The 13,216-nt window shown below is 47.7% G+C and overlaps 1 protein-coding gene across 2 annotated transcripts; it reads left to right on the top strand.

Annotated features, from left to right (window-relative positions):
- The first annotated feature begins 1,135 nt into the window (after positions 1 to 1,135).
- LOC308571310 (lutropin subunit beta-like) lies at positions 1,136 to 12,814 on the top strand. Of its 2 annotated transcripts, none has more exons than XM_081166940.1 (3): positions 1,136 to 1,247; positions 8,058 to 8,252; positions 11,618 to 12,814. In XM_081166940.1, exons 1-3 carry the CDS (start codon positions 1,215 to 1,217, stop codon positions 11,846 to 11,848), a joined length of 459 nt encoding a protein of 152 aa, XP_081023066.1. In that variant the 5' UTR covers positions 1,136 to 1,214; the 3' UTR covers positions 11,849 to 12,814. The 2 variants fall into 2 exon arrangements, with proteins under 2 accessions (XP_081023066.1, XP_081023065.1); XM_081166939.1 differs by lacking the exon at positions 1,136 to 1,247 and adding an exon at positions 5,976 to 6,046.
- The last annotated feature ends 402 nt before the right edge of the window (positions 12,815 to 13,216 follow it).

Here is a 13,216-nt window from a genome sequence, read left to right on the forward strand (position 1 = left end):
CTTAGGATGTCCCTATTTTCATTGGAGAAATGTTGGGGGGTATGGAGTTATCCGGCCCCTGAGCCATCTGAAGACAATCCTGTACAGGGACTTAAAAAAAAAAAAAGTTTAATAACGTTTTATACAGTGGCACCTTGGGTTAAGAACTTAATTCGTTCCGGAGGTCCGTTCTTAACCTGAAACTGTTCTTAACCTGAGGTACCACTTTAGCTACTGGGGCCTCCCGCTGCCACTGCGCCACCACCGCACAATTTCTGTTCTCATCCTGAAGCAAAGTTCTTAACCCGAGGTACTATTTCTGGGTTAGCAGAGTCTGTAACCTGAAGTGTCTGTAACCCGTGCTCTGGCAGCGAGAGGCAGCGGGAGGCCCCATTAGTTAAAGTGGTGCTTCAGGTTAAGTACAGTTTCAGGTTAAGAATGTACCTCCGGAACGAATTAAGTACTTAACACGAGGTACCACTGTATGTTGGAAGCTGCCCAGAGTAGCTGGGGCAACCCAATAAGATGTGTAAGGTTTCGTGAAATGGGACGTCACTATTTTCATCATAGAAATGTTGGAGGATATGGCGTATAAGTGGGGACGCGGGTGGCGCTGTGGGTTAAACCGCAGAGCCTAGGACTTGCCGATCAGAAGGTCGGCGGTTCGAATCCCCGCGACGGGGTGAGCTCCCGTTGCTCGGTCCCTGCTCCTGCCAACCTAGCAGTTCAAAAGCACGTCAAAGTGCAAGTAGATAAATAGGTACCACTCTGGCGGGAAGGTAAATGCGTTTCCCTCCACTGCTCTGATTCGCCAGAAGTGGCTTAGTCATGCTGGTCACACGACCCAGAAGCTGTATGCTGGCTCCCTCGGCCAATAAAGTGAGATGAGTGACGCAACCCCAGAATCGGCCACGACAAGACCTAATGGTCAGGGGTCCCTTTACCCCTTTACCTTTTTATGGCGTATAAGTAAACTCACTCTATAAATTTTATCCTTAAAATTCGTGATCCCAATTCCCACCTGGCATTGCCAACGTCCTTTGATCTCTTTGTGGAAAAAGCCCATCGTCAATCATTATCAGCTCATCTCTGTTAAGGGGGTCTCAGCCCAGCACCAAGCAGGATTGAACTGCTTGCATCCCAATGGGCTCATGTCTCTTAGGCAACCAAGCTCAAGCCTAGTTGGCACTTGGCTGCTTTTCAAGGCAAGCTGCTGTCCTCCTACTCTTTCCGCCATGGCGAGGATTGGCTTCAAGGACACCACTCAGGTAGAAGGGATGTGTCAAAGGAAGCAGGGATTTGTCACCTAGCAACACACCTGGTGTAGCCCAGAGCTAATGGCCTTGGACAAGAAATAGGAACCCATGGCCTAGGAAAAAATCTCTAGCCACTTCATTTGTTTTTTGTTACTGCTGGCAGCAGGAGATGAAAACTGTTGATTTCATCTTGAAATGCAGATTACATTACCTCCAATATGTCCTGTTTTTTTCCAGAACACTTGTGGGGTATGAAATTAGTTGTTGTTTTTAATTATCCACCAGCACCCCCAGGATTAACTTGATCCCTATCTCAGGCCTAAACAGGACTGTCCCCACCAATAGGCAGAGTGAGGTAGCCGCCTCAGGCAGCTGATCTTAGGTGCCCTGAAGAGGCAACAGGTTTTGGGGGTTTTTTGCGATTTAACTTCTTGTAACTTTATAAATTAAATTTTTATCGGGAAGGTTTCAAATATGAAGAAATAAAGTGATGCAAAGAAAAAAAGGGGGGGTCTAGAAAATGTGTAGAAAGAAGCAATATACAGTGGTACCTTGGTACTCGAACGGCTTTGCTCCCAAACAAATCGGCTCCCAAATGCCACAAACCTGGAAGTGTTCTGGTTTGCGAACTTTTTTGGAAGCCAAAAGTCCAATGCAGCTTTCGCTTGAGTGCAGGAAGCTCCTGCAGCCAATCGGAAGCTGTGCCTTGATTTTCGAACGGTTTCGGGAGTCGAATGGACTCCTGGAATGGATTAAGCTCAAGAACCAAGGTACCACTGTATGTACAATACTGTATTTTTCGTCCCATAGGACGCTCCGTCCCATAGGACGCACCTAATTTTTTTGGGGGGGGAAATAAAGGATTTCCCCCCTTTATTTTCCCCCAAAAAACAAGGTCGGGGAACAGCGGGATGGCAGCGCTGCGCCTCCCTGCTGTCCCCCAAGCTTGTGGGGCTGGCCGATGTCTGCCTGGCGCGCGCGGTGCTCTGCTTCAGGGCATCCTGCGTGCCAGGCGGCAGGCTGCTATCCGTAGCGTGGGGAGCCCCGCGGGAACTCCCGCAGGGCTCCCCAGGCTTGCTGATAGCTTCCTGAAAGCTTCCTCCAAGCTTCAGCGAATGCCTGTATTCGCCCCATAGGACGCACACAGATTTCCCCTTCATTTTTGGAAGGGAAAAAGTGCGTCCTATAGGGCGAAAAATACGGTATATGAGAAATGCCTTAACCCATACATTCTTATATAAATTTGATATTATTATCCTAATACATATGTAAATAGTAATAGCCTGCTACATTTTGCATAAACTCATTCCATATACAGTGGTACCTCGGGTTAAGTACTTAATTCATTCCGGAGGTCCGTTTTTAACCTGAAACTGTTCTTAACCTGAAGCACCACTTTAGCTAATGGGGCCTCCTGCTGCTGCCACGCCGCCGGAGCATGATTTCTGTTCTCATCCTGAAGCAAAGTTCTTAACCTGAAGCACTATTTCTGGGTTAGCAGAGTCTGTAACCTGAAGCGTATGTGTCAGAGCTGCTTCCAGATCCCAGCTCACGGAGGATCACGCTAGCCAGCGTTCACTTTATAAAAGTCTTTATTGAGTTACAGTTTCCATTCTCAAGCTGCCGCGTGCAGCTCTACGTCTTATGGGTTAGACCGGCGAAGCTCCGTCTGAGTCTCCGCCCCCTGTACACCAGCTTAATACCCTAGCCTTACTCCACCTTTTCCGCCTGACCGTTCTTCTCTGGGTCCCTCTGCCCCCCGCGGTCTCTTCCTTCCTGGACTCTTCTGACGCGGACCCCCCGGACCCTTCTGTCTCCTTGCGTCGGGCTTTAGGACCTGGCTCCCTTTCCGGGCTGCTTACTGCGCCACCTTCCTGTGCATTTGAACTTGGCGCGCGCGCCCAACCTTCCACTTTCCGCTCAACCGTTTCTTCGCTCCCCGATGGAGGTGTGGCCACTCCTGACTCATGCCCTCCCCCCTGCTGCGAGCTGCCAGAGCTCGATACCTGGCGCCCTTCCTCTCCACTGCGCTCTGTTGGTGACGCTGGCCCCGATTTCCAACTGCTGCCCTCTGAGCCCCCTCTGGACCCTTCTTCCTGGGGTGTCCCCCTAGGCTCCCCCCTTGCTCTGGCCACTGGCGCTCCTTTCTGTGAATCTTCTGATTCACTGGAAAGACTCGGAGATCTCGGGTCGTCGTCATCACTCATCTTTTCTTCGGCCTCCTCCCCCTCGCTCTCTGTTTCCTCCCTTGCCCTCGCCTCTGCTCCTGAACTCCTGACAGTATGTAACCCGAGGCACCACTGTATTGTCATATTTATCCCAAAAAGGTCTACATCTGTAAGAAGTCTATTCATTAGTTGTGAGTGTTATCATGTTGTCAATCTATTTATTAAAGGGGATCATATATTTATCCTTCCAGTTCATCAATATCAGTCTCTTGGCTACCATTAGAGCGCCTAGAATCCATTTTCGTTGTCCCGTTGTTAACTTCCACACAATAGGTATATAGTTCAGAATAATGTACTCTGCTGAAAATTTCAGCTTTTTCTGGATGGTCAAAATTATACATTCCAGCACTTCAGCCCAAATTTAGAGCACTGTACAAACATACGTTTCAGGGAAAATGTGGGGTTTTGGGGGGGGGTATTGTGTTGTTGTTGTTTATGTATTTTGTGGTTTTATATTTTGATTTAATTCTGTGAACCGCCTCGAGACCTCCGGGTATAGGGCGGTATATAAATTCAAAAAATAATAAATAATAAGGGAGGCATTATTATAACTGTATATTTATTGCCAGAGAGCGGGGAGGGGGATTGTGGGATTTGCTTCCTCAGGCGCCAATAAAACGTGGCTGGCCTGTGGTACTATATGTATTGTAGGACAGGTGGAATTTGTGGCACTGCTTCAGGAAACTAAATGTTTTCAACTGGCCCTGGGCCTAGAACCTGCTGTTAACCTGCTGAGCCTTTGTCAGTCATGAGCAGTGGTGTAGCAAGGTCAGGTGGTACCCGGTGTGGAAAATTTATTGTCACACCCCGCCCCCCATTGAAATCTAGACTCCCAAGAGACTGCGATCTACTCACAGTATAAAAATACAGTCATACCTCAGGTTACAGATGCTTCGGGTTGCGCAATTTTGAGTTGCGCAATGTGCCGAACCCGGAAGTACTGGAACGGGTTACTTCCGGGTTTCGGCGCTTGCGCATGCGCAGAAGCGCTAAATCTTGCCTTGCGCATGCACAGAAGCACCGAATCGCGACCCGTGCATGCTCGGGTTGCTGGTAGCGAACGCTGTGGGTTGCGAACATGCCTCCCGCACGGATCACGTTCGCAACCCGAGCGTCCACTGTACTGGCTGTGATCTACCCATTGTCATCATTGCCAGGAGTTGGTGAAATTTTTAAGGGAAGGGTTGGCCAAAGTTGAGCTTTTTGAGGGAGGACTCGTAATCTGGTGAACCCGGTTCGATTCCCGGCTCCTTCACATGCAGCTGCTGGGTGACCTTGGGCTAGTCACACTTTTCTGAAGTCTCTCAGCCCCACTCACCTCACAGAGTGTTGGTTGTGGGGGAGGAAGGGAAAGGAGAGTGTTAGCCACTTTGAGACTCCTTCGAGTAGTGATAAAGCGGGATATCAAATCCAAACTCTTCTTCTTCTTCTTCTTCTTCTTCTTCTTCTTCTTCTTCTTCTTCTTCTTCTTCTTCTTCCTGTCATCTCCGTGCCTGCTTGCCTGCCTCCTCCATGTCAAAATGAAGGAGGAAGGCCGCTGACGAAGCGGCGCAAGTCCCCTCTTCCCCTGACAGATGTGCGGCGTGCCGAATGTCACCCCCCTCAGTGATGACACCCGGGGCGGTCCACCACCACCCCGTCCCCACCTTGCTCCACCCCTGGTCATGAGCCCTGTGGAGACACCTTGGCAGGACCAGTTAGAGAGGGAGGAGGAATGAGTGGGAAACGGGAAACGGCTGGGATTAGATTCTGGAAGTGCCCCCAGCAGGCAGGGGGAGGTTGACCCAGACCTCAGGGAATGGGCAAAAGGACTGTCAGGGCCGAAGCCCACCTTGGAGCCTTCAGGCACTTTGGGCATCATATCACATTGTCATGGCCTTTAAGGCTCTGAGACCCTCCAAGTTAAGGTTGCCATATTTCAGAATGTAAAAACCAGGACAGCGTGGGTTTTTTTTTTAGAATGAGCTTTATTATTATTATTAATAATTACCACCGAAATTGTTGAGCTTCTTAAAAGAAAACCTGGAAATTATTTAGCTTTTTTCCTACAAAAACGCCACCCAAAAAACGTGAATTTTCTGTTGCCTTGCCTAAGATGCAGGACAAAGCGCCACATTTCGGAAATTGGCCTTTGAAATCCTGGACGTGTGGCAGTCCTACTGCAAATGTCCCTATTTTCCAGGGACGGTCCCGGATTTACAGAAACCAACCTGGTTTCTGATTTGATCCCGGAATATTTGATTCCTTTCCTTAGGACGCCCCTATTTTTCATTGGAGAAATGTTGGAGGGTACGATCGGACATCCCTTATTTTCATCGGATAAATGTTGGAGGGTGCTGTTATTGGTTGAATGGAAAGAGCCGAAAAACGGCACTTCCCAAGAGAACAGTGAAAGTGCCTTTTTGGCGTCGTTTGATGCTGCAACCTGCTTGGCAACCAGATATCCTCACAGCCCCCTTTGTCCTTGAGGCTTCTGTGGGTTGGGTGATGGGCGGGGGAAGACCTTATAAAAGGAGGTGCAAGGTAGGGGGCGGAGGTACTCCGGTCCAGGCCAGCCCAGGAGACGAGATGAAGTTGATCCAGGTAGGTGTAAACGAATAAGGCGCCCACTCAAGCAGAACGTGGGATCAGCGTGTGGGTCTTGCTCATTCGCCGCTGGGGGAAGCAACTTTAGAATAGCATGAACTGTTTATTGAGGTTGCAATGCAATGGTTACTGCTTGGGTCTTTCAAATGCAAGATGGGTTAAGCATTTCAGGGAGAGTGACGGCAGCTACGGGCAAACCCTCCAAGTGCCCCTATTTCCCAGATTTGCAGAAGCTGTCCTGGTGTCTCATTTGATCTTGGAATGTCCCGCTTTTCCTTGGGACGTCCCTATTTTCATTGAATAAATATTGTAGAGTATGGAGGTACGTGACCCCCCCCCAAGCCAAGGAGATAAGTAACTATACAATCTTTAGAAGACATCTGAAGGCAGCCCCGTTTAGGGAAGTTTTTTAATGTTTAATTTTTTAAAAATGTTTTTATACGTGTTGGAAGCCACTCAGAGTGGCTGGGGAAGGTATAAAATAATAATAATAATAATAATAATAATAATAATAATAATAATAATAATCCTATTTTCATTGGGGAGATGTTGGAGGGCATGCTAAATAATAATAATAATAATAATAATAATAATAATAATAATAATAATAATAATAATAATAATAATAATAATTTATTTATACCCGGCCCATCTGGCTGAGTTTTCCCAGCCACTCTGGGCGGCTCCCAATCGAGTTTTAAAAACAATACAGCATTAAATATTAAAAACTTCCCTAAACAGGGATATAGTGAAAATATATTGTGAAAAAGACACTAGCAGGGCTAAGGGAATCTTAAGGTTTACAGAATTACAATTTTTTGTTGAGGGAAAATGCTCAGGAAGCAATTCCCTGCCCCCCTGCATTTGCTCCATAGGACGCACAGACTTCTCTCCTTAGTTTTTAAGAGGGAAAAAGTGTGTTTATGGAGCAAAAAATATGGTAATTGATTGTGTTATCAGAAAAACTGCTCCCTTTCCCTTATGGCAAGGTTTCCCAAACTTAGGTCGCCATTTAGTTTTGAACAACAACTTCCACCATCCCTAGCTAGCAAGACCAGTGGTGAGGGATGATGGGAATTGTAGTCCAAAAACTGATGGAGACCTAAGTTTGGACAACACTGCCTTATGGGGTATTACAGAGCCTGTATACAGTCCTTAAGTGGGTTCACTATCAGTAGGAGAAAATCAGTAGCCTTACCATTCCTTTATGATAGTAAGTACTTAGTTCCTGAATCTCTTACACATATTGATAGTGTGCTCAGCTTAGCAGATACTTCCCAAACTGTATTTGAAAAGGGAGGTGCAAGCCCCTAGAGTCAAAAAGTCAATTGGAAAGCTTATTTGGGAGAGTCAAAATGGCTTCAGGATTGTTCTCCTGTACTATAGGGACGCGGGTGGCGCTGTGGGTAAAAGCCTCAGCGCCTAGGGCTTGCCGATCGAAAGGTCGGCGGTTCGAATCCCCGCGGCGGGGTGCGCTCCCGCTGCTCGGTCCCAGCGCCTGCCAACCTAGCAGTTCGAAAGCACCCCTGGGTGCAAGTAGATAAATAGGTACCGCTTACCAGCGGGAAGGTAAACGGCGTTCCGTGTGCTGCGCTGGCTCGCCAGATGCAGCTTTGTCACGCTGGCCACGTGACCCGGAAGTGTCTCCGGACAGCGCTGGCCCACGGCCTATAGAGTGAGATGGGCGCACAAACCCCAGAGTCTGTCAAGACTGGCCCGTTCGGGCGGGGGTACCTTTACCTTTACCTTTTACTATAGTCATACCTTGGGTTACAGCCGCTTCAGGTTACTTCTGGGTTTCGGCAGTCGCGCATGCACAGAAGCGCTGAATCTCAACCCGTGCATGTGCAGGCGCGGGTTGCGAACGCTGCGGGTTGCGAACGACCCACCCAACCCCTTAAAACCCCCATGGCAACAATTTCACCAACACCTGGTATAGACATCAGACTAGCCTCGCTCTCAGACTCCTCAATCCCTGCTTCTCACCTCTCCCTCCTTTTACAACCAGGGAAAGATCCTCTTGCTGGCAGCCTTCTTCCTGTTGGTGGCTACCCCCACCGCCAGCCGCAGGAGCATCGTGGGCATTGCCAGCAACACCCCCGCCTGCCGCCCCATCAATGTCACCATCGCGGCCGAGAAAGAAGACTGCCTCGTCTGCATGCCCATCACCACCACCATCTGCAGTGGCTACTGCGAGACCAGGGTTTGTATGTGCGCGCTTGTGTGCATATGTGGGGTGTTGTGAAGCGGGGGAATGGGGAATGCCATCCTAGGAAGCCAGGCACCCATTTGAAGTTCAGAATTATGCATTATTGACCTGAGCGGATCACGTGTTGCTAACTCAAGGCAGCCCACCAGATGGCGCCGGCACTCCAGCTCCCATCGGTCCTGGCATCAGGTGCATCCGATTGGGCAAGCTGAGAAAAGCTCGCCTGCCAGCTCTGTGGTGGACATTTTAACAGCTGAAGGCACTTAAATAATAAATCAATTTTTATTTATTCCCCGCCCTTCCCGGTTCAGAAAACCGGGCTAACAACAAATTTAATACACTTAAGCGTAGAAGCAGAATAAAACACAGTATAAAAACATGAATAACAATAAAACTCAAAGTTCAGAAATCAATTTGGGGGAAATCCATCTAATAAGCATTAGTCACCAGGGCTAGATGGCTGAATTAGTCCTACTTGGGCCAGCGAGGAGGCCAGGGGAGAATTAGCTGTGGGGTCTCAGAGCGGGTGATCTTCATAAAAGGGGAGGGGGAGGGAAGAGAAGGGAAATAAAAGATCAGGCAATTCAAATTAAAGGCCAGGTGGAATAGCTCTGTCTTATAGGCCCGACGGAAAGAGGTTAAATCCTGAAGGGCCCTAGTCTCATGGGACAGAGCATTCCACCAGGTCGGAGCCACCACTGAAAAGGCCCTGGTGGAGGATAGTCTGACTTCCTTAGGGCCCGGGACCTCCAAACTATGGTTATTCATGGACCTTAAGGTCCTCTGCGGGGCAGACCAGGAGAGGCGGTCCCGTAAATACGAGAGCCCTAAGCCACTTGAGGAGGTTGTGGAGACCAGGGAAAGGCACTGAGGAAGGTACATCCTGGAAAGTCAGGAAGAGAGGCCCAGAAGGTTCCATTCAGGGCCTGAGCCTAAAGTTCCCGATCCCTGGTCTACACGATTGACAAACATCTTTCTTGAAAATTAGAAGGCACACAGGTGCACTCCTTTTTGGGGGCTTTAGCACTGAACCCCAAAGTGAGTAAGCATGTCACTATGCCCTCCAAAAAGCAGTGCTAAGAAAAGGGCAGATGAGAATTTTGTGCTGGCACTATGCCTCAAAAAAAAAAAAAAAAAAAAAAAGGTAAAAGGATGCGGGTGGCATTGTGATCTAAACCACTGAGCCTCTTGGGCTTGCCGATCAGGTCGGCAGTTCGAATCCCCATGATGGGGTGAGCTCCCGTTGCTCTGTCCTAGCTCCTGCCAAATGAGCAGTTCAAAAGCACACCAGTGCAAGTAGATAAATACCTAGGTACCGCTGTGGCCGGAAGTTAAACGGCATTACCGTGTGCTCTGGTTTCCGTCACGGTGTCCCATTCTGCCAGAAGTGGTTTAATCCTGCTGGCCACATGACCCGGAAACCTGTCTATGGACAAACGCCGGCTTCCTCGGCCTGAAAGCGAGATGAGTGCCCCAACCCCACAGTCGCCTTTGACTGGACTTAACCGTCCAGGGGTCCTTTACCTTACTATGCCTCACCATCTGTGTTTGGGGTTGCTACTTACATTTGGCTCAGCCACGGCCAGTGGGCAGGGCTGAAGGGAGTAGCAACCCAGAACCTCTGGAGTGAAGTTGGGAAAGGTTGACTTATGGGGGAAAGAACACACCTAGAATCATAGAATCATAGAATCATAGAGTTGGAAGAGACCACAAGGGCCATCGAGTCCAACCCCCTGCCAAGCAGGAAACACCATCAGAGCACTCCTGACATATGGTTGTCAAGCCTCTGCTTAAAGACCTCCAAAGAAGGAGACTCCACCACACTCCTTGGCAGCAAATTCCACTGTCGAACAGCTCTTACTGTCAGGAAGTTCTTCCTAATGTTTAGGTGGAATCTTCTTTCTTGTAGTTTGGATCCATTGCTCCGTGTCCGCTTCTCTGGAGCAGCAGAAAACAACCTTTCTCCCTCCTCTATGTGACATCCTTTTATATATTTGAACATGGCTATCATATCACCCCTTAACCTCCTCTTCTCCAGGCTAAACATGCCCAGCTCCCTTAGCCGTTCCTCATAAGGCATCGTTTCCAGGCCTTTGACCATTTTGGTTGCCCTCCTCTGGACACGTTCCTGTTTGTCAGTGTCCTTCTTGAATTGTGGTGCCCAGAACTGGACACAGTACTCCAGGTGAGGTCTGACCAGAGCAGAATACAGTGGCACTATTACTTCCCTTGATCTAGATGCTATACTCCTATTGATGCAGCCCAGAATTGCATTGGCTTTTTTAGCTGCCGCGTCACACTGTTGGCTCATGTCAAGTTTGTGGTCAACCAAGACTCCTAGATCCTTTTCACATGTACTGCTCTCAAGCCAGGTGTCACCCATCTTGTATTTGTGCCTCTCATTTTTCTCTAAGAATGGCCTGTTCTGAGGATCTCTGTACCTGCAGGATGCGGCAGGCGTTGGGAGCCCATCCCCGTGCCAACCTGTTCCATGCCTGCTCTGCTCAGTGAGGAGAGAGGCACAACAGGATGGAATTGAAATGTGCACTCAAGGCTAGGCCCATATCAGTGTGCTAACAGCGGGCAGAAGAAGGCCGAGCCAGTGTGTCAGTTAAGGGTGTTGTATTGGGGAAACCTGGGTTCAAATCCCCACTCAGTCTTGAAGCTCATTGGGTGGCCTCAGGCCAGGCACTAATAATAATATATTATTTATACCCTGCCCATCTGGCTGGGCTTCCCCAGCCACTCTGGGCGACTCCCAACAGAATATTAAAAACACGATAAAACATCAAAACTCACTCTCAGCCTGACCTTCCTCACAGAGTTGTTGTGAGGTGGAAAAGGGGGAGAATCATGTAAACCACCTTGGCTTTCTTGGAAGACAGGAGGGATAGAAATATGTTGAGTGTGGCAATGTTAAAGGTTGATTTGTTTCGTGAAATTTATACACTGCTTGATGGTTAGAAAAGAACTCAAAGTTGGGGGAAAATAAAAAGAAAGGTGTAAAATTAAGTGAAAATTAAGGGTGAGGATTTGCTAAATGAATAATTTGAATTGGAATACAAAAAGGGGAGGTATGAGGAGGTCCGAGAAATAAGTTAAAAGAAAATAAGTGAATGAAATTATACGTGTTGTTAAGTTTTTGTATTTTTGTTTTTTTGTCTTTGTTGTATAATTTTTGAAACTTTAATAAATATACTTTGAAAAGAAGAAGAAAAGAACTCAAAGTTTACAAAGTTCCCTGTCAGGTTTTTCATTTTGGTGGTTGCTGCCCGGCTCCTCCTATGTTAGCAAGGGCGAGTCAGACATGTCTATAACTTCCCTTTATTTTCCTCCCTGCCCGGTGACTTCCTTTACAGGAGATGTTGCTGAAGGATGAGCGAATCGTCTTCAACCAGAGAGTCTGCACCTACAGGGAGGTCCGCTACGAGACCATGCTGCTGCGCGGATGCCCAGCAGGTGTCGATCCGATCTTCACGTACCCTGTGGCTGTCAGCTGCCACTGCGACCTCTGCAAAGTGGCCTCCAGCGACTGCACTGTTCAGGGCACAGGGCCAAACTCCTGTAGCAACCCAAACCCCTTTGTCTAAATGGAGGGGGGCAGCTAATAATAATGGTCCTGGGCCCTAAGGAAGTTAGATTGGCTTCAACCAGAGCCAGGGTTGAACACTGGTGGAACGCTCTGTCTCATGAGACCAGGGCCCTGCAGGATCTGATTTCTTTCCGCAGGGACTGTAAAACAGAGTTGTTCCGCCTGGCCTTTGGCTTGGAGCCAATTTGATTCCCTCCCTCCCTCGCTTTCTTTTTTCTTTTTCTTCTCCTCCTGCGAGGAGGCTACATTTTAATATTTTAATGTTTCAGTATTTTAATGTTGTTTTTAAGTTGTAATCATTCAACTTGTTTTTATTATTGCTTGTAAGCTGCTCTGAGCCCGGCCTTGGCTGGGGAGGGCGGGGTATAAATAAAAATTATTATTATTATTAATAAACGCCATCTGGAACCAACAGCAGCACATGCATCTCTGTGAGTGATTCAGTCGATAGGTACAAAGAACTCAGGAGTCCTGGCTTCTAGTCTGTTTCGCTTGTTCTCTGCCCATTCTGTTTCCCTTTCCACTCCTCTCTAACAGGGTACACCTTAGCTTTCCTAAAGAACTCTTGAGCTCTAATCTCCTCCTCTCTCTTAGTTTTCGCCCACAATAAACAACATTAACTCCTAAAAAAATTGTGGTTCTTAACCTCCTTCCTCAAGCCACTGTTATCCACAGAACTAGATTTCTGCACTAAGAAACCTTAACATTTCAGAAAATGGGCAACACAACAGTTAGGCAGTCTGAAAACCGGCTTGAATGTGTACTGCAATGTTTTGTGCAGTGATAGTGGAGAATGAAAGTTAGGGACACAGGATAGTTCTGTTTTTGGAGGGATAGTCAGGCTAGTAACTTGAAGGAAAAACAAGAAATATTGCAGCACCTTAAAGACTAACAGAATTATTATAGTGTAAGCGAACTCCCATCATGCACGTATTCAAATCAGAAATCTCTGCCTGAGAAACTTCAGGTCTAATACAATACAGTGGTACCTCGGGTTACATACACTTCGGATTACATATGCTTCAGGTTACAGACTTTAATAACCCAGAAATAGTACCTCAGGTTAAGAACTTTGCTTCAGGATGAGAACAGAAATCATGTGGCAGCGGTGCGGCAGCAGTGGGAGGCCCCATTAGCTAAAGCGGTGCTTCAGGTTAAGAACAGTTTCAGGTTAAGAACGGACCTCCAGAACGAATTAAGTACGTAACCAGAGGTACCACTGTATAAAACACTAAAACCAGCCAGCAGAATTGCACAACAGCAACCATTTAATACTCTATATTTTACAGGTAAGGAACACTGAGGCTGAGAGATAAATGATCATCACAAGTCTAGCTGTGGCACAGAATTATTATTTTGTAGTAGT

Source organism: Podarcis bocagei, assembly GCF_964188305.1.
Source record: "Podarcis bocagei genome assembly, chromosome: 13".
Classification (NCBI taxonomy): Eukaryota; Metazoa; Chordata; class Lepidosauria; order Squamata; family Lacertidae; genus Podarcis; species Podarcis bocagei.

What these genes read in the sequence shown, in the direction of transcription:
- LOC308571310 (XM_081166940.1), top strand. Translation starts at nt 1,215, where the DNA reads ATGGCGAGGATTGGCTTCAAGGACACCACTCAG. An exon ending in GCTTCAAGGACACCACTCAG is followed by an intron (nt 1,248 to 8,057) that starts GTAGAAGGGATG and finishes TTTTACAACCAG; the next exon opens with GGAAAGATCCTCTTGCTGGC. An exon ending in GTGGCTACTGCGAGACCAGG is followed by an intron (nt 8,253 to 11,617) that starts GTTTGTATGTGC and finishes CTTCCTTTACAG; the next exon opens with GAGATGTTGCTGAAGGATGA.